We start from the raw sequence: 27,599 nt of genomic DNA on the forward strand, positions 1-27,599 counted from the left end.
TTTTTTATTTAATCTTTGCATAAATGTGAGCTTTTATATTGAAGCTATGTAGTAAAATAAAAAAACTTGTGCACCCACTTGAGTCGGGATGCACGTTAACGCTTTCAGCTTTGCAGCTGAAGTGAAGATTTCTGCCTAAAAAAGGGTTTAGATAACATCCTCTGAAATCAGTTTGGGATCTTGAGGCTTCTGGAGGCTTGCGCCATGTATGACGAGCTGTATGGAGCCATTTTGTGTTTTCTTTAAGTTGTTTTATTAAGCTTTCAAATAAGTCCACATCTACTCCAGTTATTTAGGAGAATGCTTCAACACTGTTTTCGCTGTGAAGCTCCTGAAATGTTTCATGGACTATGAAACTTCACTTTCCGTCAGCGTGAGGATGAACAGATAAAGACTGAATTTTCATTTTTTGGGTGAACTGTTCCTTTAAAACTGTCTTTATAAATGTCTATTCACTGTCTACAGTCTTTTACAGTTAAACACAATCAATTCTTTTGTTCACTGCAGTTAAATCTTGGCCTCTATTAGTTTCCTTGCTGACTACGAGTTAAACATCCTTTACATCTTGTATCATTTGAAAAAAGGCCTTGAAAGGTCTTGAAGTTGCCTCTCTGAAGCATACAGATGGCCTGATGTTCCTCCCGGGAGCCTCTTTCGCGGAGCTTCTTCCTAACTCCTTACCCGACATATTACCCAGCACATTGGCACATTGTCTTCCTCAGACACCGAGACAAAAGCCCACATGCTACACTTATAGTAACAGCTCCAGACCGCAGTGTTAATTTGGTGTTTTTCAAGGAGTTGTGCAGTTATTACGTTCCCTGACTGTGTGAGCGTGAGACATTGACACATGGTAATTTGGAAGGGTGTTTCCCACAGACATATAAATACTGAACAACCTTCAGCGCAGCCACCGAGGTGTGTTTACCAAAGATGAGCAGACGCGTCTGTCAGCAGGTTCAAAATTGGAGGCTTAATCATTGAATAATTAGGGACGTATGTGGAGGATGGGACCCTGTTGCATGCAGGAGTTGGCGACTTGTGTATGTTTGTGTTCAGATAAGACATTTCCAAGGCTGGTTTTCTTTCCTAATCCATGTGAAATGATTGCGTGTATGTCCTTGCTTGCGTGTGTCTGTTGCTTTATCTCGCACTAATGACAGCCTGGAGGGTTGTTTGGGTAAACAGACATGGGAGGGTGATGAAGAGGAGGAGGCGAGGGCATCGAGGAGGCATGTTCTAGCTGTCTGCTTCATATTGACTGATGGGCCCTTGATGTGACCTCCTATATGGTAACAGGACCCGCCATACTAGCAGCCGCTGTAGCATGTTTATGTTCAGCAGGATAAATGTTTATCATGTTCACCTTGATTTAGAATTGTAACAGGCTAACATTAGCCAATTAGCAGTAAATATTGCTATAGCTAAAAGGAGTTTCAATAGTTGTCCAAGTATTTGGTCATAATCCAAAGTTTTGGACAAACTGAGCCCCTGAATTTTTATCTCGACCCTTCAAAATGTCAAAGTAATCGCAAATCATCCTCTGGGGATCATGAATGTTTGTTTTAAAAATGCATGGCAATCATCCAAGAGTTGTAGTGTTCCAATAAAAACAAAAATGTAAATCTCATGGCGGCACTAAAAGGAAAGACGGGGCTGGATTTATCCCATGGAAAATATAAATGTCTGTATATAATTAAATGGCAATCTCAAAGTTGTTTGGGCATTTTATTGTGAACCAGAACCAACCTGTAATGATGCCACAGGAAAAGTCAAGAAATTACCTAAGTGAATGGGGTTATCTCCTCTGGAGACCATGAATGTTTGAACAAAGTATCATGGCAATTCATCCCATAGTTGTCAAGATATTTGAGTAAAAAACACAAATTTCAACATCATGTTAGTGCTGAAAGAAAAGTAAGGGGGTAACCAAAGTCAGCAGGGTTCATCCTCTGGGTACCATGAATGTCTGTACGAAATTTCATGCCAACCGATCCAATAGTTGTTGAGATATTTTAGTATAAAACATAAATGTCAACCTCATTTTGGTGCTAAAAGAAAAGTCAAGGTATCACCAAAGTCAGCAGGATTTATCCTGTGGGAAACATGAATGTCTGTATTTAATTACATACTAGACGACATCAGAGTACATCATCTGGGAACCATGAATATTAATAAAAGTTTTGAGCCAATCCATGAAGTAGATGTTGAGATATTTCACTGTGATGACTTTGACCTGCTGGTGACACTACAGGAAAAGTAAAGAGATCACCAAAGTCCGTTTGGTTCATCCTCAGGGGACCATGAAATTTCATGCCAGTCTATCCAATAGTTGTTCAGATAATTCTGTCTGGACTAAAATGATGGACCGTACAGTGAGATTACAAGATGATAGGTTCTTGCAAGAATCCATCTTGGAAATCTCCAATCAGTGTCCAGTGAGGAACTACCAGCGTCCACAGGTGAGGTTCAGGTGTGACGACAGCAACGGTTTATTTGAAAACAACAGCTGAAAAGGTGATGATGGAAAATATGTTTCTGCTCTACCCCGAGGTGACCTCAGTGAGAGTTCGATTTTCCAATCGGCTCTGCTGTTTGTGATCCAGAGATGGTTCGTTCAATCACCTGCCAAGTTTTTTCCAAACATTTTCCAAGAGCGACTTTTCAGTTGGCGCGTCGGGTTGGACTCACGCCACAAAAAAAAAAAAAAAATTAGACGCTAAAACAGCAGTAGAGACAATCAAAACTGGAGCAAAGAGTCCCAGTTGAGATGTCAAACAATAAGAACAAAACAGGACACGAGTGAATGTGAGTCACAATGGGGGAACAATAGCGTTGTGGTCGATGTGTCCGCTTGATGAATGGGTGTTTTTGGCAGCTACAGGAAGTCACGTCTATATAAGGACTTTGTGGCCGACGCCCCAAACCTTAATGAGCACGTGCGGATGAAGTTCTCACCACAGCGGGGGGGGGGGGAGGGTGGAGGCTGAGGACCAACCAGGAGCTGTGGTGTCGCTGTCAACACCACCTCTGTCTCTTCAAAGAAACCATCGACGCGTTCTGACAAAAACACTGATGTGTTTTTACAGGCGGCGACGTCATCATCATCAGATTAATCGATTGTAATCAGTCCTGTGTGTGCGAGTCTAATTTTGTTCTGGTCTACTGACTGTCTGATCTGATAAATGTTTCGAGCAGAGCACCCTGCTGTTTTGTGCATGAGATTAGCAGCACACACACACACACACACACACACACACACAAACACTCATTTCACATGTACGCTACTCACAGGGCCCGCAGCCCTTTAATGGTCCCGCAGTAATACACAGATAATGTTTCGGCTGATTTTATTAAATGATCTCTGTACATCACTGGGAGGCCCTTGGAAGGGAAGGGAGGAGAGGAGGAGTGCCGGTGGAGAGGAGGAGTGATGAGAGGAGGGAGGGAGGGACAGTTTTGAAGAGCCGGGGTGAAGTTGGAGTAGCTTACAGATAGACTGATAGCAGCAGAGAGGCAGGAAAGTGAGTGAAGTCAGGAGGATGTTACTTTAACTTTTTTGGGGATTTTATTTTGCACATAAATTAGATTTTTTTTTTGCAGATTTTGTTGCTTTCTGGTCAGTTTATCTGCTCACCTGAAAGTTAGAGAGTGAGTGTGTTTTTCGTGTGTGTGTGTGTGTGATATAGTGCAGTAAGCTATGGAGCGGGAGTGTCTCGGCGGCAGCGGGGTTAAACCCGACAGTGGCAACATACGTCTCTTTAAGGTAGCACTGGCCATGTGTGTGTGTGTCTGCGCTGCTCTGGTGCTCGCACTCATATTGGGTAAGTCCAACACACACACACACACACACATTTTTTTCCTCAACCTGCATTATAATTTGCAAGGAATCCGGTGGCAGTGTATCGTAGAGTCCTCAGATTATAGTACATGCAAGACTGTAAATAACACTGGTGGGAGCAAAGGTCTTTGTGGAGGGCTGGCGGGTTACTTGTGTCAAACTATTTTTGGTTCATATAAGGTTTCAAACACACCCACATGCACATGGAAAAAAAAAATAACCTCTCCATAATGCACTGTGGGAGTCAAGTTGAACTCTGGGAAAAAGAGGGAAGAATGCGCTTGTTGACACTTTGTGGGTATGATTTCCGGCAGAATTTAAAATTAATTAGCAGGGAACTTTGTGGTAGAGTAATGAGAAGGGTGTGCATTTGTTTATTCACAGGGGGGCAGCGCACATTAATTAACACTGACGTTTTTAAAAAAAGACAAAAAATACAGTAGACGTGCCAGAAACAAGTGATTTGCTGCAGTAGTGCAGCTAAAAACAGGCAGAAATGATAGTTATTACACAGTGTAAGTATAAAAATAAGAGAAAATGTTACAGTGTGAATGAAAACAAGGCAAGGCAAGCTTATTTGAACTACATTACAGCAGACACAAAAGGCTCTAAAGAAAGACGAGACAATGTAAAAAGATTATTAAACATAAACAGCGTAGAATGAATCACATTTTATAAACCGTACCTCAAGTTTGATTTTAGTTCCTCTTTCAGTTCTTTATTTCCAGAGGTGGGGAATTCCAGATGTTTGCTTCTGTCAGTCAGACTGGCACAATGCAGTCACTTCTGGCAACTTTCCTTATTTTCTTATACTAAAGTCCAGATATATACATCTTTAAAATATGTATAGAAGCCAACTTGTCAAGTGCAAGCTACAGTAATAACAGAAAAATTAAACACACGTATAATTTTGCTGATAAGTCAAATGTAAATAACTTTTTGAACTTTTTTTAACTTAAAAAATCAACCTCCATTTGCTTGGACAGGGAATTATCTGTATTTTGAATATGAGCTTAGCTTAGCACGAAGAATGGAAGCAGGGGGAAAATGAAACAGTCCTGCTGTCGACCGTGGATGTACAATGAGAACTGGATACAGAGGCAAGGCCACATTCGTTCGTCTGAAAGCTCAGTGGCACATGAAGCTCCACAGTCTGTTCATTCTGCCTCCGTCTGGCAAAAGATACAGAAGTAACCGCTGCGATATCACCAGACACCAGACTACAGAGCAGCTTCTTTCCTCAGGCTGTCAGACTCCTAAACTCATCCTCGACACTCCTTATGTAGCATTAGACTTAAAGACTTCTACCAGCGAAGCCGGCTGACTTCCGGTTTAGGTTCCTGACTAACTTGAATGGAAATAAAATGATTTAATTGTGCAGCTTCTACACTTTCTAAAAACCAAAATGGATCAAATTTTGATAGAAACAAGTCATTTTGCGGAGGTAGTGATCCACAGTCTCTTTCGGCCCCTGTGCATTACGTGATGTTGTAATTATCCAGTCTGACCACTGTGTCAGTTAGCTTCAAAGTCTTCCTGGGGGCCACACAAAGAAACCCCTGCCTGCCCATTAATCTTAGCAACTCGTTACATCTTGTTAAGTTTAGTAGAAAGACTTAAGTGTAAACACAACATGTTTTGATTTTAACCCACAATTTCTCATCTTAAATATTAAACAAGATTCAACATGTTCTGTGAGATTTTAAAGGAGGGTTAGGGTTGAACTGTTCCTTTAAGAGTCTTCATGTTGACTGTTTCTGCAGTTCAGTAGTTTCAGTAGTTTCAGTGGCTGTGATGATGGTTGTGGTTGTGAGGGGGGTGTGGGTGTCTGGGGTGGGGTCAGCGTTGATTGTTTTTTTTTTGTTATTGAGGGAAGCCTGAATTCTTGTGGTGGTATTGAAGTGTCGTTATGTTATGTGCCTATGTATGCACCACCAACCCTCCTCTGCTCTCCAGCCATGCGAATGACCAGACACAGGAATTTTAAGTAGTTATTTTTTCCCTTCTACTTCATTTTTAATGAGTTTAGAGAAGGGTGGCTTTTAAATTTGTGCCTGTTTGTTTTGGTGGCCTGCTTTGGTATCCGAGTAATGAACATGAGGTTAGCAGTGACACTGGAGCCTCAGACATCTGTGCATGTGTGAGTGTGTTTTCGTCGGAACTGTCAGGAGGGTGGGGGGTTACCGAGGTTGTTCCAGGCCAAGCGGGTCGTGCAGGGCTGAAGTTGCGAGCATTTCTACTCAAAGTGGGCTCGGCATTAAGCAGCTCTAACTAGACAACAAGACCGTCGACCTCCGAGGTCAGACATTGCGGCGCAGCTCTGTAACGCTCCACTCATTCGTTCACAATAGATTTCAGTTGCTAAATACGCCCGTGGTGCCTCTGTACGCCCTCGGAGCCACATCACACAGCAGTGGTTTCTGCAGTGGTTAGAAAAAACAGGAGCTCGTTCACCTTCTAGGAAGGGAAGTGAACGGGTAAACCTGTGGTCGCGCTGCGAGGAGCATAAACAATGGGAGGCTCTGTTCTGTCTTCTTGTGGCTGCTCTGATTAGAAGTGTGTGAAGCAACTTTGACTGACAGACAAATAAAGATTATGTGGTGCGTCGAGTGATATCACACGGATAAAAGTTAACGTGGCGATTGTAAGTGGAGGCTTTTCTCTGTGCAGGCAGGCATGAGGTTAAAAACTGAATCCACTAACTGTTTACTCTGTTCCTGGAGCTCTACAGCTGTATCAGCTGCACTTTGGTCTGCATTTGTCCTATTAGATAAAGAGTGGATTGTGGGGAATCTCCCTCACAGACTTCTCTCTGATAAGCTGTATCATTTTGAGTCACATGAAAGTGTGATTAGCAGACACGGTTCTCTGTCCTTATTCCCTGATAGTGTATTATGATAATAACACATAGAAAATACATGCTTTCTTTCAGGTAACAGGTATTTTTTTTAAATATAAATGTTTTTCACCACTGTTCTATACGCTGATCAACCACATGCGAAGGTGAAGTAGGCCAGCACATGAATGCCAGGACCTGAGGTTTCTTAGCAGAACATTGCATTGTAACGAGATGATCGATTTATTCTCTTCACCTGTTAGCCCGCGTGACTTGCTGGTGTCTAAATGTAAGGAAATAGCACTTCGATGAAAGCTGTATTCAACACCTCTGTCTTCACTGATCTGGTGCAAAGATCTAGAGCTGAAATACGGCAGAAGAAATAGCCAACTCTTGTTCTTTTTTGGTGATATGTGATTTGTTGATCTATACATCAAGTTACCTATTAAAGCAAACACCACTGGTAATGTGTTGATTATGTTTATGCTTTCTCCAAATCCACATTTGATGATATACTGAGCGAAGCGATTAATATCCCAACACTTCTTAAGAGCCACCAAGCAGTGGAGGACTATTTGTGTATGTGCAATAGAAGATGCATGCAACCTAAGTGTTCGACAAATTAATAAAAACTTTTCTTTTCCCTCAGTCTCTCAAAAATCCAGTCAGGAGGAGTTCTGTCTGAGCCCAGAATGCATCGAAGCAGGTGAGGAGTCTTCTTCTACCTGATGTTCAGAGTTTCTTATTCGACTCGCTGGGTTGTGGTTTTACTTTTTGTCTTCTTCAAACGTACAGCGGGGTCCATTCTGAGTAAAATGGATCAGTCCATTAACCCCTGCGACGACTTCTATACTTACTCCTGTGGCGGTTGGTTAAAGGAGAACCCGATCCCTGAAGATTCCTCCTCGTATGGCATCTACCCCTGGCTACGGCAGCACGTAGACATCAAACTCAAAGGTGTGTTTGACCACGAATTTCCCATCAGTGCCGGAGCTCATCCACCTTGATGAAAACAGTCTAATGAGACTAATGTAGCCTCGAGCCACTAACCTAGTGTCAGACCAGGCTACAGAAGTCCAGTGAGCCCACTTCTTTCTAACCCCACATCTCACCTCAAGTGTTCAAACTTGTAGTCTTCAGGACCATCCAACACTGACTTACGAGGAAATTTATCAGACTTCAAAGAGCTCCATCTGGAGCCACAAAAGGCTTTATACATATTTTGTCACGTATGCAGAGGCTGTACACAGAATTTAAAAGTCCAATGTGTAGGATTTAGTGGCATCTAGTGGTGAGGTTTCACATCGCAACCAACTGAATACCCCTCATCTTAACCTTCTTTTTGGGGGCAACAAACACCTCTCTCTAGAACTAGTGTTTGATTTGTCCGTTCTGGGCTCCTGTAGCAGCAAGACCTGCTACCTCTGTAGATATGAGGCTCATTTAAGACTCATTCTAAGGCAACAAGAACGCAAAGATTCTTAGTTTCAGGTGGTTATACACCAATGAAACATAATTATAAATATTATGTTATATTTTTGCTGCTGAATCCTTCTCACTGAACTTTAAAAGTATAAAGTCAGTGGAGTGACTCTGTAATTGTGACATTATTGTACTTATTCACAAGGCAAGATTGAACTTGTGTCCAGTTTATTTCACAAAACCAACCAGGGATTGTTTCTTACGCAATGAAAAACAAAAAACAAAAAATGTGTTAAAAGTTTAATTCGGGTAAAGGTAACTATTCGGGCTGTTTTCTTTTCTCTGTCAGAGTTATTAGAAGCTCCTTTGGACCCTGATGAACTGGAGGCAGTGACGAAGGCTAAGATTCTCTACCGCTCCTGCATGAACGAAAGTGAGTCTAACACACACATGCACTAATGCACTAATGTTGTTTAAGTGGACATAGCATTGACATACACCATCATTCCCTGGAGAATTAGCTTACCATTACTCTAACCCAACCCTAACACGGGAGGTTAGTTGTCAAAAGTCCCCGTAATGTCACTTCTTTGCACCCTGATTCTGTACCTTTTTGTGGGGACCGTTATTTACATAAGGCCTTCCCCAGCTCCTAACTGGTCCTTAATCATCCAGACTACATGCCTGACCCCAAAACTCAACCTGACTTAAATCTAAACCTAACGCTTTTTGAAAAAGTTAGAGCAAGCCAAAAGGTCCCCACAATTCAAAATGTCCCCACTTTGCATGTATGCAAACAGGTCCGCACAAAGATACTGCAAGTCAAGAGCCCACAAAGACAGTGTGAGTCTAAAATAGGATAAGATAAGCTTTTTATTGTTTCCCTGGGCAGATCATGGTTATTGTAGAAGCAAAAGCAATAAGAAACAGCATTCCCTGGAAATTCAGCATAACCAACCATCTTACCATTATTCTAAGCTAACACTACCTCTAAATGCATGGTTAGTCGCCAAGTGTGTCCCCATAATGCAACTTTTTTCCACCCTGATTCTTAACCTACTTGTGGGGACCGTTGTTTACATTAGGCCGTCCCTAGCCTCTAACCAACCCTTAACCATCCAGACTAAATGTCTGACCTCAACTCTCAATCTAACTTAAATCTAAACTTAAAGCTTTTTTAACGAGTTAGGGCCAGCCAAAAGGTCCCCACAATTCAAAATGTCCCCACTTTGCATGTATGCAAACAGGTCCACACAAAGATATTGCAAGTCAAGAGCTTACTTTCTTAATTTCTCCATGTGTGTTTACATAGCTATACTGGAGCAGATGGACGCCAAACCGATGCTGAAAACACTTAAACAGCCTGAGTTTCGGTGGCCCATTGTGGGGGAAGGGCTCGGTGGGGACTATCAGTGGTCAGCGGAGCACTGGAGCCTCCTGAAGACTCTGGCCGAGATGAGGAACCAGCACACTAAGAGCGTCCTGATACGGCTGTACGTCTCCCCTGATGACAAAAACTCCTCACACTACGTCATCAAGGTCAGACATCCACAGTTCACTGTTATTTCTGCTTTTTCATGAATGTTTTTTATATTAGTTATTAGTTTAATATTTTGATAAAGAGACGACAGTGAACCACAAATTGTCATTTTTATGTTTTGAGTGATGTGCTGATTAAATAAGAAAACATATTTTGTGAGCTTTAGAGATGCTGGTAGCTTTGTTTTGTTACCGTTGGCTGGTACCATGCTAGCTGTTCCTTCTGCAAGACCTCTTAACAAGGACTTACAAAATAAGATAACATGATCAGATTTTATATACATAGATGTTTGTATGATAGAATTGAGTGCTATGGGTGCCTCGAAGGTAACCAACAAAAAAGTTACAAGATAAACAAACTCCAAAAAACAGCATCAGAGGCTAACCTGTGCTCTCTGTCTTCATGTAGCTCGATCAGGCATCCTTGTCTCTGCCCTCGAGGGAAGACTACATCACCAACTCTTCCTCTGCCCAGGCGGTGAGTTTCTGCTTCATCTTTCAGAACCTTTTACTTGTCATCTAAAAGCTTCTCTTCCTGCAGCACCAATTTCCTTCCTGTTTGAGTGATAAATTGCAGCAGAAGAGAATTTCAGCACTTGAAATATCAGCTGTTAATGTTGTTTTTTTTTTTTATCAGACTCAACACATGAGTTTTCACAAACAACAGACAGTCAAAGACATTAATTGTAGTAGAGCAAGTTGATGTCTCTTCAGGCCAGAATAACAAAGTGCTACGAGTATGCAGTGGCTAATTTTCTCATCTGTCTTATCCATTAATATAAAAGAGTCTACATGAAAAAGTGAAAAGAAAAGAAAAAGCTCCACTTGGTTGAAAAAGGTTGCTAAGAGTAGATTTAAGAGCTCTAAATTTTTAATTATTAGCCAAAAAAATTATATTTTTAACCATCTATAAACTTGTTTTATGTTATTGTTTACTTCTACTATAATACTTCTTGTGTTATTCTCAAGATAATAATTATGTTAAGAGAAATGCAATAAAATTGCTACTCAAAATCCAAAGAGAAATAATTTCTCTCTCATAGTATATTTTATTATTTCATAGCGAACGCACATCTTTGATCAACACGAGGCGTAGATGAAGTATTTCCCTAAAAATAAATGAAGAATGACACCTAATTTAACTCCCTTGTTTCATCAGTTACGATTACTTTTAAAGGGAAATATTTAATCATAAATAATTTACTGCAATTTTGGACTTAATTACAAAATTAAACATTAAAATGTTCATGGAGTTATTGTAAATGACCTCTCGCGGAACCACTGTTCTATGACAAAAGCAAAAGCAAGTCGTATCTAAGACGAAAGGTGACCTTAATGCTAAGACTAAGCTGAAAAACACAAAAAAGGAGAGTATTTAGGTCGTTGCTTCCTTTCATAATCAACAACCTTGATACATATAAAAGAAGATGTGTGATATAGTCAGTCAATCAAGGTTATTTCCACAGTAATTGTCTGTTCTACATGATTTAAAGTAGGACCCCATATCTGATTAAATTTCCTTTCACTGCCCACTTGTAAGGAGAAGAATCCTAATCATTTCATTACAGCTCGGACTCAATCTATTTAAATAATATGCATTTTCTATCGAGTAACAAAAGTTTCCCCAGAAGTCATATTTAGTTGAAATGTCCCCTTATTAGGATTAATAAGAAAAAGGGACGGATGGGAATTTATAGTCCAACAGAAAATTAAGTTTCCACTGAAATACCGTCCCAGAAAGAAAGATTTAATTATCGGACAAGCCCCAAAACAATGTAGGTAAGAAGCGCTATGTAACTTTAACATTTTATGCACAATGGAGAGACCTTGGAGTTGAATTTGCTTAACACTGATTCAGTCCATTCATTCAAATCAATTACTAGATGTCTTTTCCTACTTCTGTGGGAAGGGAGCAGAGCATTTTATAGAAATCAGAAAGTTTTCATTCTCGTGTGATACTTCTGATGTATTTTACACTTTTTGTGACTGGTATTTTTTTATTTTTACTGTTTGTGTTTTGTGTTTGAGTTGCTAATGATATTCAAGGGTTATTTTCTGTTCCTTAAACCAGTTAAATGTTTAAAAAACACAAGTATAACAGAATACCTCTTGCTGATATAGCAGTACAGTCGTATCTGAGTGTGGATGTAAGTCTTGATTAATGTCTGGTGGCGTCTGTGTTTGGTAGCGGCAATGACAGTAGCTTAAAGCAATAAAAGAATACATGATGTTCATCTTTTTCTGCCTCTCTCTCCAGTATCGTGCTGCCTTGCTGAGTTTGATGGTAGATGTAGCCGTCATGCTGGGCGCTCCAGAGAAAGCAGCGCTGACCCAGATGGAACAGGCTCTCGCCTTCGAGACCAAACTGGCTCATGTAAAGACGTCATGTCAGATAAATATAATATCACTTAATGTATGGAGAGGATGTGATAGGCCTCTGGGACTCGCATTGTTAACCTTAAAACACAGCATTGATTCATTAACCTCACCAGCAGTATGAAGGTAAATGATCTTATTTTTAATTTATGATCATGGTATAACATCGCTCTTTGTGTCTGCAGATTCTGATTCCCTATGAAAACCGCACCAGTGAGAACATGTACAACAAAATGTCACTCTCTCGGCTGCAGCGCTCCATACCAGGGGTACTTTAAACACAAACAGACACATAAACAACAGCAACATGTATTCATATCCCCTCTTGTATCTAAAAGATATTTTTCTTTATCGTATTTTGTTGGAAACACCTTCTCCAATTGTATACATTGTTTTGCACTGTGTGAGGTTTGACTGCCACTCTTTAATTACATTATCTCGTCCAGCCCACTGACTATTGACCGTCGAACCACCTTTTGTAATTGCATTAAAAGGAAAGGATGGAAACAAGCATTCACACAGAACATTTGAGATCCATCTGGATGATAACACAACTAATAGAGATAAGGTCCCATGAGGGAAACAGGAAGGGGCTTGGCTTCAGTTTGTCTTTCCACAATCACCTTGGTTTTGGTCAAAAGAAATGTGAAATGTGTAAAATGTGTAAATATTCCAGCTGTACACAACCATTTTGCTGATGCCCGACTCTTTGTCATTGTCCCGATTGAAGCCACTGTAAATCGCCTCCTTACCACCTCCATTTGAATGCTGTTTCTGAAGCTTTGTGATATTAAGAATAAAAAACACATTGTAGTTTAGTAACTTTAGTAGTTTAGCAATATATTTCTTCTTCTTTTTCTTTTAATATATACTTTGTTTTTCTATTTTACTAGTAATCTTTACTGTATATGTTTCCTCCTCCGTCTGTTTGCAGTTTGATTGGATCAGTTTTGTAAAAACTGTGGTGGAGTCCAAAGTCGAGCCGGTTCGATCCATCCACTCGTCTGAGCCTGTCATCGTCAGAGCTCCGCAGTACTTCAAGGAACTTATCAAACTCATTCAAAACACAGATCCCAGGTACACACACACACACACATGAACATCTAGACAGAAGACACACACAGACTGATGAGCACACACTGGGGCTGGAGGGCTCCTGCCTCTCATTATAAGTACATTATAGTGTATAATGAGATTACATGTAGGCTTTTAATTAATTTCCCTCCTCTCTCTCTCCCCAGGATTGTTGCTAACTACGTTCAGTGGAGGACGGTTTTTTCCAGGATCACCACTCTGAGCCGTCGTTTCCTGTACAGATACCTGGACTACGCTCGGGTTGGTACAGAGAGAATCTTTAAAATCTATGTCCGTGTTGGGTCATTTTTTTTGTTTTTAGATTAGCTGAAAAATTAAATTATATTATTATATAATTATGGGTTCAGAGGCAAAAAAACCCCTTTAAAAACAGTTGCCCTGTAAGAATGCTTAAAACATGGCCTTGTGTCTTGTTGACATTTTGTAGATGGATGGTTTGTTTACATACGAAAGTATTTGGCTGTGAAGCTGTGGGATTTGGTTTAAATCACACAATGTGGCTTGAGTGTAAACAGGAACAAATGAATCCTCAGGAATTCAGCTGCTGACATTTGTTGCTTACTTAACTTGAATATCAACTCTGACAACACAAGATTTTCCTTTAATTAATCCTGAATTACTGCTTTATTTAACAAACTAAATCTGACGTAAACTCAAACTAATTCATGACTATTTTTAAAAAACAAGATGGCTCCCTTGACCCGCGCCTTTAATGTACCACTGAAGCTCTGTGCTTTGTGCTCATTTGATACAGTTTTTTTTAATTAATAGTATAAGGAATAATTAATTTACTAGTGGTTCAACAACCTATCGGAGTTTGGTGAATATTTTATAAGCTGATTCCAGTCTATTTTTGACTCAGTATATTTAATTTCAGGCCCTAAATCAACAAAATTTTCAATATTTGACACCTGTCAGTGTGAACAAGGCTTTGACACAACATGTAGGCCTTTGTGTTGTGAAATAAAATATACAAATAACTTAATAATTTAATTTAAAAAATCCAAACAATAAAAAACAACCATCAAGACACTTTTAACAGTCCTACTGTGCTCAAGCCTCATTTATAGACTTAGAGTCTGTTTCAGATCATTTCCATAGTGTGCTTAAGTTAGATTCATAAAAGACGCAAAGCAAAACACAATCACATTTGTATCTTCAGCACTTGTGACACATATCAAATCAACTTAAATTGATGGCGCCTGCTTGGTGTTTTCCACCTTACGTAATGCCAGCACAAATTGTCAGAAATAGCCATGGAGAAAATACCAGAAAATCTAACTTTTTGGAAGATGAGATCACGGTGACTTTAGAGGAGACTGAAGCCAGACAACATGTTTTATTCAGTGGACTAACAACTGAGTAGGCAAACAAAACCCACACACGCTCCTTGGGAGTGTGTCACTGTTGCATATTTTTCGTAAAGGTCATATGTGTCCCAAACTGCAATACAGTTACAGTTACAAAGGATAGGATGGTCACAGGAACAACTGTGATTTTTTAATGATCCAACATACATTTTTTACCCTAAACTCCCTTCTGTTAGTAAGTGTAGTGTCTGAGTGTTTCTTATACCTCCTGAGCTCTGAGTGGCAGGACAGGATGGGACAGGACCAGATGCTTCCCTTTAAGTATATGTGGGAAGGGGACAAGGTAGAGGTCTCATGCCCAGGAGAACAACATATTAGTCCTGTAGTGTGCGTCAGAGAATAGCTAAAGGAAGAGGCCCACACTTAGGACTGACCAGTTCAGAGGTTCAAGATTTATTCGATGTATACATTTTCATCTAAGTATAGAGAGACTAGCAGGTCAACTTCAGATAAAATCAATATAGTCACACACACACCTCCACGTACACATATTCCATTGAGAGATATTCTCTAGAGGTGTTATGCAGACCTATTCTTTTCCCACAGGATAGAGGGGCTCTCAGTGCCCCAAAAGTAAACAATTAGAGGAAACAGGCGGGCATGAGCAAATGAACTCTAAAAAAGGACCTGCACACCAGAGAACGGGGGTGATTTTGGTTGATCTCCTAAGACTGAGGGTCAGAGAGGAGTTCTGATAGAGCAGAGGGCAAAGCATTTTGGGCATCACTTTGCCGAGATTTGAGAATACCAGGGAGTGCACACTCTGGTTCGGACGCTGGCTTGAGATCTGTTTCAATAAAGATTGCTCTGTCAAATCTACCCAGCCTTGACGACAGCCCATACACTTCATAAGAAAAGCCTTAAAATAAAAATAAAAATGTGAGCAGCAAACCCACACTCTGAGGTTACTTAACTTTTCTCAACCTCTGTCTTTATGTCCTTAAATATTCACAACAGTAATTAGAGAGCTGGGACAGTAAGTCAAACTTGAAGCACCGCTTCAAAACCAGTGTTTCAAAAAGCACAATAAAGAACATTTGAATAATTACAAATCAAAGACAAGTGAATTTGAGGAATGAAAACAAATCAGGACAAGCAAGTAATACAAGAAATGCCTTTAGAGGAGGTTTAAAACATGCAAACTGTCATTGTTAGGCCATTTAGTATTTAGTTGGTTTATGTTGTCACTTTTCCATATGAAATTGACTACTTACATAAAACCTGCTTTGAATTTTGTCTCATATCCTGTATGAACATACATTTCTCCCTTAAACTCCCTTCTTTTAGTGAGAAAAGAAAAAGTAGAAGAGTAGCAAACCCACACTGCTTTTCTCAGGTTTCTTAACTTTTCTCAATCTCTGTTTTCATGTCCTTAAATGTTCATGACAGTAATTAGAGAGCTGGGAAAGTTATGTGATTTGAGTAGTTCAGTCTGTATTTTTAGGATCTTGAGACAGAACTCCAAATTAACTTTATAGCATGACATAAACACAGATTATGTCATGTGTAAAAGAATGGTATACTTAAAAGAAATATCCATGTATCAGTCTAGAAAACAGTGTAATTTAGTCGAAGAGACAAAGTCACCTTGCGTCTCCGTCTCCGACACCCCCACCAGGTAACCACAGGAACCACCTCCCTGACCCCGCGCTGGGACAAGTGTGTCAACTACGTGGAGAACTCACTTGTTTATGCCACCGGGCGCCTCTTTGTCAACACACACTTCCAGGAGGACAAGAAACACATGGTGCGTACGTCCTACACATCATGACATCATGTCCAAAACTGTGTTTAATTTTTCGGATATGTTTAGTCGCGTGTGGAGTGTATTTTGACATTTAATGCAGTGTGTGTGTTTACGTGGCAGTGACAGTGACAGTGAGTGATTTATTTTTTTTTGTAAATGCTCTTGTTGTTTTCATGTGGAAGTCTTATCCCCACACTGAATCCTCTGTCGGCTTCTGATTGATATGAGAGTATGTGTTTGTCAGATGGAGGAGCTGATCTCGGGCATTCGCTGGGCGTTCATTGACATTCTGGAGAAAGAGAACGACTGGATGGATCAACCGACGAAGAAGAGAGCAGTAGAGAAGGTAAGGACAGCTGTTAGCTTCATGCTCATGTTTCTCCAAACTCCACTTTTTATTCTAATTATTCTGTTGCGATTAAAATATAAAGTTATGAGAGGGTAAAAATATTTATTTTATCTATTATTTTCTGTTTTGTTTTATTTAGCTGTCTATAAATTTCCTGATTTGCCTTTATGTTACTAAATCATGTAGAAAATACATTAAAAAATTGTTCACAAAAAAAACTTAAAGCTGCATTAATATTTAATGACCACTTGGGGGCAGTGCATGCAAAAAATCTGTCTCTTTAGGTGCTAAATGTTTGACAGTTGTTCAATGTTTTCTCCAACTAGTTGCACACTTTTGGCAGGAAGCAGGCAGAGTTTTCTGCTAACAGCATCCACTTGCTGTGTCTAAAAAACTGTTTTCTCTCAACCTAAAGCTGCATTTTTTTGATCACTTCAGGAAAAAAACTTTAGCACTTTAGCTCCTAAATGTCGTCAAACCCAAACAATGAAGTAAAAGAGGCTAAAAAGTGTAGTAGATCTGCTCTCCTCAACAGGAAAATGACTATTTGGTTGAATGAGAAATACATTTTTTTCACCACCCATATTTATGTTTCTTGCTAGGGATGACCTCTAGTGGCCATTGTAACTATTACAGCAGCAAAGGAGGAAGTCAGGAGTAGTAGTATAAAGAGTAAAAAAGGCCATAAAGTGAGGAGTTCATGGATGGTGGTCGGGTTAAACAAGCACAGTACTTTTACCAACAAGCCGTTGTTTGTGTCCAGTGTGTCCTCAAATGTCAACGGTGAGTTATAAATTTACCAAAGTGGGACATTGCGTCACAGTTTGTATGGACACATTTTGAGACATTTGACACAGCAGTGCCATTCTGTCCTTTCTTTTACTGACTTTATAAGTTTAAATTGTGAACTTTAAATATGTTTTCATGGAGTCCTTTTCTCCTTAAACAGAACTATTCTGCATCCACCAAACTCTGCTACAACACACATATTGAAAACATTTAAGCAAACCACCTCTAGCTTTTATTACCACCACAAGTCCACAAGTAATGTCAGACTTTCAGTGTGAAGCAAGCACATAAAAATCCACATTATTCCATTTAAACTGACCTCTTTATTGTTCCTACTGGTTCTTCTTGTAACAGAACCATTGCACGGATTCAGGGATATTTGTTGTTTGGGCACCGTGACTCTCAAAGTCCTCACTCTTTCTGGCTTGTTACGGTGCTTAAACTTTCTCTATGTTAGTTACTATGAATAAGTTACTGACAAATCAATGTACAATTTGAAAAGCTGTTTAAACTTTTCCTTTGTCGTCTCTCTCAAGGCTCATGCAGTCTTGGCTAAGGTTGGCTACCCCGAGTTTATTCTGAACGACACCTACCTCAATGAAGATTTAAAGCAGGTTTGTATACTGTTGCACTGCTGTAAGATAGTTCAGTAAGCAAAGCAAGGATACAAAATGGGAGTAGAAAGGAATGATGACTCGGGAGAAACAACCATTCAAGTGATTCATGGGCTAAACAATGCCCACCAGTTTGTCTGAAGCCGTATTCACACAGGACTAGTATTACCAGTAGACCGCATTCACAAAGGTCAAGAGAAGTCTGTATTTTGCTCTGACTCTTTATGACATTATCTCCTGGTTGGTTGTTAAGGTTGTGCGTAACATCAGCGTTTCAGAAGCGTTGGTCTGTTCTTCAGCAGCCACATTAATAATACAGTTTAGAGCAGTTTTGCCCACTTTCTGGACGTGTTACAGGCATAAGTACACATTTAGATCAAGTAACAGATGCTTTGTGGCTCGACTTGAATATGATTTTGTTACTCCAAATCTTCTTTTTCACCACTAATTGTAATGTCAGGACAGGCAATCTCACAGCATATGTTCACTGCAAGTCGATACTAGTTCTGAGGACAGAAAACAGATTGTAGCAGTCCCATTATGTAGTACTTCTTTTTTGTTTTAGCTGAGTTTCAAGGTCCCTCTGGATTGATTGCAGTGGATTCAGATCACCTGTGTGCAGAGTGTGAAGACTGGCTCATAATTAATGAGTGAAAGCAGCTTGGGGCACTCCCCTCCTCACCAATCAGGGTGTGACGACGCCCTGTAGTGAAGGCTTACAGATTGTCATTCTTAGTAGTTGAGTGACTGTCAAAAGTCACCATTCAATGAGGCGACCTGAATCAGAGCCATGCTTCTTTGTGCAAGAGCGTTGCTTGACTTTCAAGCCTGGCGCCTGCAGGTTTTCTTTTGTTTTATCTTAACTAAACCCCTTGACGTCCAACCCCCTCGACACACTTCCCCATTTAATTTCACTGGGGACTTAATAAATGGTAAAATAAGTATATTTCAGTTTTATTATCCCCTGAAGAGGCATTCTTTGATGTATCATTGATGGTCGTTGGCATTCCCCACAATATACTTTTTGTTTATATTTTTATGTGGTTTGGGGCTTGTTTGTAGGCATTTTTCTGCCAGTACCACCACAAACAAACAACACAAACCCAAATCAGATTGAAGATGACAATTCACACAGGAAAAATACATGATCTATGTGTTTGGTGAAATATGGTAGCCAATTTGTACTTATTTTTATGAACATGATAGATTTGCACAGGTTCAGTCACAGAGTAAAATGTGAAAATATTCCAGCTCTACACACCCTTTTCATCTGCTGCTGAAGCCCGACTCTCTTGGTCCTTTGTTGTTTAATGCATTTTCTCGTCCCTGGAATCATTGTGTTAATCAAAGCCGCTGTAAATCGCCTCCTTACCACCTCCGACTGTGTCCAGACCCAGTGTTGTGTCCATGTTCACTGGGAAGCATCTGAGCCCTGTTACTGACTGTGACTCCCCCTGGGATCCGAGGCCATGGTCAACGCTAACTAACTCCACACAGCTAATAGGGCTACTTAGCTCCAAAGCTAACTGAGCTACTTGCTCACTGCAGCTAGTCGCTCCAGCCAAAGATAGCTACAGCGAACAGTATTGTGAGCAGCAGTTACAGTGGTTATGCTGCCCTCTACACTTTTGGAGACATCATTCAATATACATACTAACAGTATGTCTTTACCTTTGTGTATGTTTTAGCTAGCGTTCAACGAGAAGGACTACTATGGGAACGTGATGCAGACACTGAAGTTCATCGCCCAGTCTGATATCAGCTGGCTCAGAAAGAGCGTCCCGCGTACAGAGTAAGGACTAATATGTCAACCTGCTGTGATATTTGGTGCTTTACTTAGCTCATGAACGTGCATTTATTATGTGTCTTTGTGTTGCAGGTGGTTTACTAACCCAACAACAGTGAACGCCTTCTACAGCTCGTCCACGAATCAAATCAGTAAGCTACAATATGTGATTGATTACCGAGATGCAAATTTTTTATTTCATTATTCTGAAATTCCAGACAAGACGACGCTACACTGCACCTCAGTGATTTCAATTAAGTAAAATGGCTGAGTGGGCATTTCAGTGTCAGAAATAATTAGGAATCTGCATTAAGAACAAACCAAATCTGACAGATAAGACAGGATTGCTTTCTAACACAGGTGAAATGTGATCTGTTTTATAATAGTTTCTCCTGTAAGAAACGACACTTTTTAATCACAAATAACTGTGTCTCACACGGGGTGAAATAGAAAAAAAGGAGCCTTTGAAAATAATTAATATTTTTGATCTCCTCATTTAGGATTCCCTGCCGGAGAGCTTCAAAAACCTTTCTTTTGGGGAAAAGAGTATCCAAGGTGAGATTACAGAGCTGTGACACGCTCGACTAATAGACCAAAGAAATGCTACCTCGTGCTTTGCTCAGGAGCAACATGGAGCTCTGAATAATTATCCTGACATGAACCTCAGACAACCACAGAGAATATCTGTTGTGCTAAGGCCTGGGGATAAACAGCACAGGTTTATACCTCATGCTCCTCTGTGTACTGTTTCCTTTTTTAAATGTATCGCTAAATATTTCACAACAATAAATAATTGAATCCTCAATACTGTCATACATTAGGCTATAAAAGATCCAAGTAATTTCTAAAACTGTAGATGAAGGTTTTCAGTCATCCAGGTCATGGTAATTTCAAAGTGCTGTATCGTAGGCGACTGGACTTGTTTCCTTGAAGACGTTTCACCTCTCATCCAAGAGGCTTCTTCAGTTTTAACAAACTAGAGGGGAGTCGCAGGCTTTTAAACTCTGTGTGGGTGTTCATACTTCATACTTATTACGAATATGTACTTCATCCTCTTGTCTGTTTCCAGATCTTTAAGTTACGGTGCCATCGGGGTGATAGTAGGACACGAGTTAACACACGGCTTTGACAATAACGGTAAATACTGATCGCCGATAATGACCTCAGACAAACATTCACTATGACGCAGCAATTTCTAACAAATTTTGTGTGTGCGATTCTTCTCACGAACAGGTCGCAAATACGACAGTAACGGCAACCTCGACCAATGGTGGAGCAACTTGTCCGTAACAGCCTTCAATGAGAAGACCCAGTGTATGATTGAGCAGTATAATACTTACCACTGGGACGAGGCAGGCCTAAATGTAAGAATCCCAGCACAGATATGCATATTTAAAAGAAGAATCCAGTCATGAATGTTCTTGCATAGTGTCCAGAATCAACCTTTTGTTAATGAATATATTTGCTTTGTGGGTGTTTGTTCTGTAGGTGCGTGGGAAGAGGACCCTGGCAGAAAACATAGCAGACAATGGAGGAATAAGAGAGGCTTTTAGAGTATGATCTGTTTTCTTTCACAATCAGGGATTATCTCCCCGCATCTTCGTGCAAAAATTGTTAAAATCACAGGTGCAACTAAAAATGTTAAATATGATTTTACTGCATTTATTAGTCACCTGTATCTTACAACTCAAAATGTCCTTTTTGTGAAAGGGCTATTTATAAGACCTTCTAGCTGTCATGTTAAGAATCCAGAGGAGGAAACGATCTCTTTTTATCTGTGTGCAGGCGTACAGGCGGTGGGTAGATGAGAGCAGAGGTGGTGTGGAGGAGCCTCGGCTGCCTGGAGTCGGACTGAACAACAACCAACTTTTCTTCCTGAGCTATGCACATGTAAGGACACACAAATACACAGATGCAAACTATTTCTGTCACTCTGCCAGTGTTTCAACCAGGAACAGCTTTTCTGTGCACTTCTGTTGTCATGCAAGGGTAACGTCGAGGTATACTGTGAGTCTTGAGCAGGTCAAGGTAATGAGTGGAGGCATTGAGCGATGAGTAGTATATGGTTCATTTTGGTTAACGTTATAGTACTATTTGTGTTTATGATTAAAAAATTGAAACAATGCAAATGTTTACTGACATGGAAACATTTATTTGATTGCTTTAGCTACTTGCTACTTTACAGATTTGGATTTTCACAACAAAATATAATCAACATATTAATGTGTTGTATTATTATATGTTATATATGTTGTATTATTAAAATTAATGTCATCTTTACCAAATGCAACACTGGAGTTGATGTACACATTTATGCATCAATGATTATAATTCAGTAATCCAACATACATTATTATGAAACGGCCATTTTGCACAAGGTTGACTTTTACTTTTGGCGCTTTAAGTGTATTTTTACTTCACTTTGACTGGTTACAAAGTATTTATATACTCTTGTATTGCTACATTTACTTAATGGTCCCTTATGCTCATTTTCAGGTATCTACTAGAAAATGTTAAAATGCTTTAATGTTCAAAAACCACATTATTTTCGTCATTGCAGCCTCTCTCTTTACCCTCTGAACACTCTGTTTTTAGTGCCTGTCTCTTTAAGACCCCCCTCCCAAAAGCCCAGTCTTCTCTGATTGGTCAGCTCTCACAGTCCTGAGCAGTAACCCACCACTGCTGGGGGCGTGGCTGAGGATGGTGACTGTTTAGTTGTGACATCACAACCTTTAAAACCTTTTAAAGACTTTCTACAATATGAGACCTTTAAGTAAAGGCTGTGTATGAAGAAAAACACACAACTATACTTGATATACACAAACAGTCAATTCACACATCTGATCTGCTTATACTCTGTAGGTGAGATGTAACTCATACAGACCAGAAGCAGCCAGGGATCAGATCCAGAGTGGAGCTCACAGTCCACCGAAATACAGGTGAGTACACACACTTCAACACACACACACACACACTGATGAATGCCTGCAATCTTGTTAACCTGACCTTTCCTCATCACTGTTGCCCTGCAGAGTTATCGGAGCGATGAGTAACTATGAGGAGTTTCGGAAAGTGTTCAGCTGTCCCGAGTCGTCGGTCATGAACCGAGGTGCACAGTCCTGCCGGGTGTGGTGACCCTTGATGTCAGCTTCCCCCCCCCCCCCCCCCCGAAACCAGTCCAGAGCTGCCAGCAGGACATCTGTTGGAAAAGGCTGATATTCTTGGACTTTGCCAACGTAGTTTACATGTTGTGTGAGAACAATGAAGCACAATGAAGCTGAGTTGTTCTCACAGATAAGGATGCACCCTGACATATAAGCATGTCAGGGTAAGAGCCTCTGTCAGCGGGCTTTTGTATAGTGTTCCTGCAACAAAGATGCATTCAGTTACGACTCAAGACGTTTTCTTACGGACCATAATTTATGGATTATAGGTACGTTGGGAGAAGGTTTTCCCAGCCCTACATGTGCTTTAAGTGTGACTTCATTAAGCTAGAACCATTCTTATGGGAACAAACAAATTCTATATTAATGTAAAGGTACAATATTTTTACAGGAACCCATATTTCAAATGTTACGGTAACTGTCAGGTCAATATCTGTATATTTTAATTAGCAGGTTTGATAATAAAAGAGTGAAAAATGCAAACTAGAATACAATGTTTGATATTTACAGTCTGATTATATCTCATATTAAGTCTTGAAACCTCATTTATCCTTTTCCTTTTTTGAGGGAAAATAATTGTGAACGTTTGTATCGTGCAAGAAAACTTATATCAACCTGCTGGTTTATTTACTTTATAAGACATAATGTGTATGTTTTGTATTGTGTTCGTGTGTGTTTGTGTGTGTGTGTGTGTGTGGGGGGGATTTGCTTTGATACTGTCTCACTTTGTTTCCGTCTCGTGTCAGACATTTATATTCATTTCTCCTGCAGTTCAGCCCCGCGGCGAATTGAACTTGCAGAATTACAAGCACTCAAACTACAACATGCACTCCCTCCATTTGTCTTTCTGTCTCCTTCGCTGAAACGCTCTCGCCGAGGTGCACTCACAACGTCAGCTTTGTTTTGAAATATGTAATGTTGCTCTGAAATAAAGGACGTGTTTTACATGACAAGATTTCAGAAGTTACGGTCAGAAAATGTGAAGGATTTGACTTCTGAGGTATTGTTTTATCAGGAATAATCATGAGTAATCAGGAATAATCCCGAAGCCAGTGTTCAGATAATGCTTTGTAGATTAAAGCGATTGACACCAAATGTATTTTCATCTGTCTTTCTTTTGCTTTTCTAAAGCACTCTCACTTTCGACACAAACTGATTCCTCTTGTGCCTCAACTGATCTTTGGCATCACCGAACGGTTGCCAGCTCTCCGTAAGTTCGAACTTAGCCTAATTATAACATACGTGCTAACTGAGTGAACGTATCATTAAATAAAAATTAGTCCCACTATACAAACTAAGCTGTTGGTTAAATTAAAATCAAATTTACAACTTACTGCCATACGTAGCTAACTGAACTATGTTTATTATGTTAAAGTGGGAGGATTTTAAATGACATTTCACATAATTAACTATATTCCTCAAATTATGAAACATTACACAATTAACGTTAGACGAAATAACTAAAGTAGTGTCTGTCAGTTGGGCAATACAAAAAGTATTAATAATAAGCAAAGTTGTACCTAGGCCTAGATCTACAAAGGATTAGCAGATAGCTTTAGGCCCAATCCCAATACACCCCTTGCCCTTACCGCTTTGTGTATTCACGTCTAGGAGTAGAGGGGTAGGGTGTCCTGATACTTGTTGGGGTAGAGGGGTAGGGTGTCCCGGTACTCGTTACAAACAATAAAACACAACAAATTCTTGCATTTTGAGAAGCTGAAAATTGATAATTGACAATTTTTGACAATCTAAATTTAATTGAAACTGTATATGTACAAAATTGAGGTACTTTATGTACGTTTTATTATCAACAAGAGTTTTCTTGATATATTTTTGTAACTTAATGGAATGAATTTCTGCTTTTCCATCGTTTAAGTAAATCTTTGTATCTGTATTCTGTGATTTTGGTTCTCTGTGTTGCCGTTTTGGGTTGTGCATCTTTTTGTCAGGTTTTAATAAAACTTTGAAACATTACGCTGTTGCTTCACCTACTTTTCTGTGATTGATAAGCTGAGTTCGAGAGAGAGAAGCGGCAGTCAGTGGATGGAGCGCACTGACGGATGGACCAACGACAAAGAGATCGGGATTGCATCTGAAAGCATGTCCATTTATTGATTTTCCTCCACACACACACACTCATATCGTCATATCTCATTCATTGATGTCAGCAGTTCCCATGGCAACTTGTCCTGTGTTCATACAGGAGGCTCTTGAACCTGTCACTGTGTGTCTGTCCCCGTGTTTTACATCGCCAGGCAGGGGGTAACATTAATGACTTGTATCTGTGGCAACACCAGCGGCAGTGTCATCAATACACACCAATTAGAAAAACAGTCCAGTCCCTCAGTCTATAATGGTGTTCAGTGTACTCTTTGTGTGTGTGTTGTAGTGATTAAGTGACAAAGAGACAGAAAGTGATAATGAGCATGGATCTCCTTTTTCTATATGTGTGAGCAACATCATGAATCAGGCCTCTGGCAGCCCTTCTTGCACTCTGACATTTATTATCAATGGCAGATTCGACCACTGACGTACATAAAAAAAAATAGATGAAACAACTGTTGTTTGCTTTTTTTTTTTCTTACTGTCACGTTGCTACAGCATCCTGCCTCTACTGACATTCAGACTAAACATTTCTGAATTGTTGTTTTTTCTAGTTTACATAGTTAAGGCTAGGTCTTAACAGCATTTCACTTCTAACTTTTCAAGTTCAACTCTTATATCTCAACGCTGCATCTATAAAGAAAACAAAACAGGAATAATCCAATTAGCATTTACAAGAAAACTGGAGTAGTATAAATGTAAAACAACATTAAATTAAACATAAACAGATAAAACAATGGCGTGATAAATTGTGTGGTTACAGAGGCTTTTTGGCATTTTGGCAAGCCATCTCAACAGTGCTGACCCGTTGAAATTTGAGGGGACGGAGAGCTGAAGAGCCCAAAATGCACTATAGTAAGCTATGGTAGCTTATAAGCTTAGCTGTGTTGAAACATTCGCTTTTATTTAACCTTTTGTATTGAAGTAGTGGTTTGAAGAGTTATGACACAGGAATTGATTGTACAAATACATTATTTTAATAGTCATCCCGGTGGAGACCAAGCTAATCTAACAAGCTAATTGACCGTAAGCGAGCTTGCTAGCTCTGAGAAGTTAATTTTTTCCTGCTCAGAAAAAGTTGTAAACACAGGTAAGCAAAATGCCAGGAGGGTTAAACAAAAAAAGTAGAGAGAAAATGGAGAGGAGCACTTGAAGTTATTGTAACTTACTAGCACAAGCCTGGGTGGCTCGCCACCTAGCTTGTAGCAGTTTACCAACAAGCCCTGTAAGTAGTTAGTTAGCTACTACCTCACTAAACTGCTTGAAACGCACATTTCTCAAAAATGTCAAGCAATCCACATGCAAGAGCTGGTCAAGAGCTAGCTTATATTGTCAAGAGCTAGCTTGCTCTTGCCTATGATGTTCGCTTGCTAACATTAGCATGCTGAGTCACTCAAGCTAATGTGCTTAAAACGTGGATTTTATTCAATTTATTTTCCATTTCTGTGTCGACATTCAAGCTATACAACTGAAATAGGCTATTTTATGTTAACACAGTAAGTTAACTTAGAATATTTTAGTTAGCTGTAAATATTTTGCTGAATCATAGGCCAACGCCAAGGTCAACACAATTAAGCCTACATTTGTTTGAACATGATAGGTGACATTATTTGTAGATGACTTATGGTAGACTTTTTGCCATGTAGGCCTACTTTGTGTATACTTAAATTAAATTGCTTTATATGTCTATCATTTGGACAACAAGACAACTAGAAACACATAGCCTAGTCTAGGTGAAGCAGCCAAGGCTAATTAGCCTAATATATCTGCAATACATAACCTTGAAATGTGAAGTTAGGCTATATTTCATGAATGTCTACATTAGATCAAAAATACATTTAAATAAAGTCCAGTTTGTTTAATTTACGTTGTTCAACTTAACTAAACTTAACACAATCGGTAGCCTATCATCAGCCTACAGACTTGTTTCATCCTCTCCAGATATGTTCTACGTTATGAAAATACGTCATTTTTTTGTGGTAAAACCATCTTAAAACTAAGTTAGGCTATCTCAAGAATCACATCTACTTCTTCTCCCCCATTGACAAATCCAGAGAAGCAGCAAAGAATCAAAGCCTCTGAGAATGAGTAGGAGTAGGCGTATATTAAGCTTTTATTCCTAGTGTGTAAAAATATCACGTTTGAAGTTTTAAACTGAATCTATGAAGCCCTGTTAATCAAAGACTAACATGAGAATCAGTCCCTGAAGCCAACTTGATGCACTGTTAGTAGAGCGTTTAATAATGAGTCTGCCGCCTGCCTTCGTGCCATTACTTCATTGAATTGCGATAAATCTTCTTTAATGGCCAGTGTAAAAATGACAGCTACGGTGATTAAACCCCTGATTTGTCACCTGGACCCGGTCCCTGTTAAACAACGTCGCACCAATCTGCACACATTAGTAAATCATGTCACAGGAGGGCAAAGATGGACCTCAACAATCTGTAAATAAAAAGAGATAAGATGCAGTCGGTGGCGAACAGGTCAATGAAGAGGATGTTTTATTCCTTGAGTGTTTGACTTTTATCCAGCTGTTTCTGAAGGAAGATCCAGAGTTGTTAGGAGAGT

General features: G+C 39.7%; 1 protein-coding gene across 1 annotated transcript; it reads left to right on the forward strand.

Annotated features, from left to right (window-relative positions):
* Window positions 1–3,455: 3,455 nt before the first annotated feature.
* On the forward strand, window positions 3,456–24,023 carry phex (phosphate regulating endopeptidase homolog, X-linked). The gene is made up of 22 exons (XM_073488034.1): window positions 3,456–3,824; window positions 7,327–7,383; window positions 7,473–7,634; window positions 8,449–8,532; window positions 9,412–9,638; window positions 10,048–10,116; window positions 11,896–12,012; window positions 12,200–12,283; window positions 12,949–13,091; window positions 13,256–13,349; window positions 16,098–16,226; window positions 16,471–16,572; window positions 17,901–17,978; window positions 19,667–19,770; window positions 19,858–19,916; window positions 20,265–20,319; window positions 20,834–20,901; window positions 20,998–21,128; window positions 21,253–21,318; window positions 21,550–21,654; window positions 22,627–22,703; window positions 22,797–24,023. The coding sequence occupies exons 1-22, from the start codon at window positions 3,701–3,703 to the stop codon at window positions 22,897–22,899; spliced, it is 2,238 nt and encodes a 745-aa protein (XP_073344135.1). The 5' UTR covers window positions 3,456–3,700; the 3' UTR covers window positions 22,900–24,023.
* The last annotated feature ends 3,576 nt before the right edge of the window (window positions 24,024–27,599 follow it).

The sequence above is a fragment of the Pagrus major genome, chromosome 19, assembly GCF_040436345.1.
Source record: "Pagrus major chromosome 19, Pma_NU_1.0".
Lineage (NCBI taxonomy): Eukaryota > Metazoa > Chordata > Actinopteri > Spariformes > Sparidae > Pagrus > Pagrus major.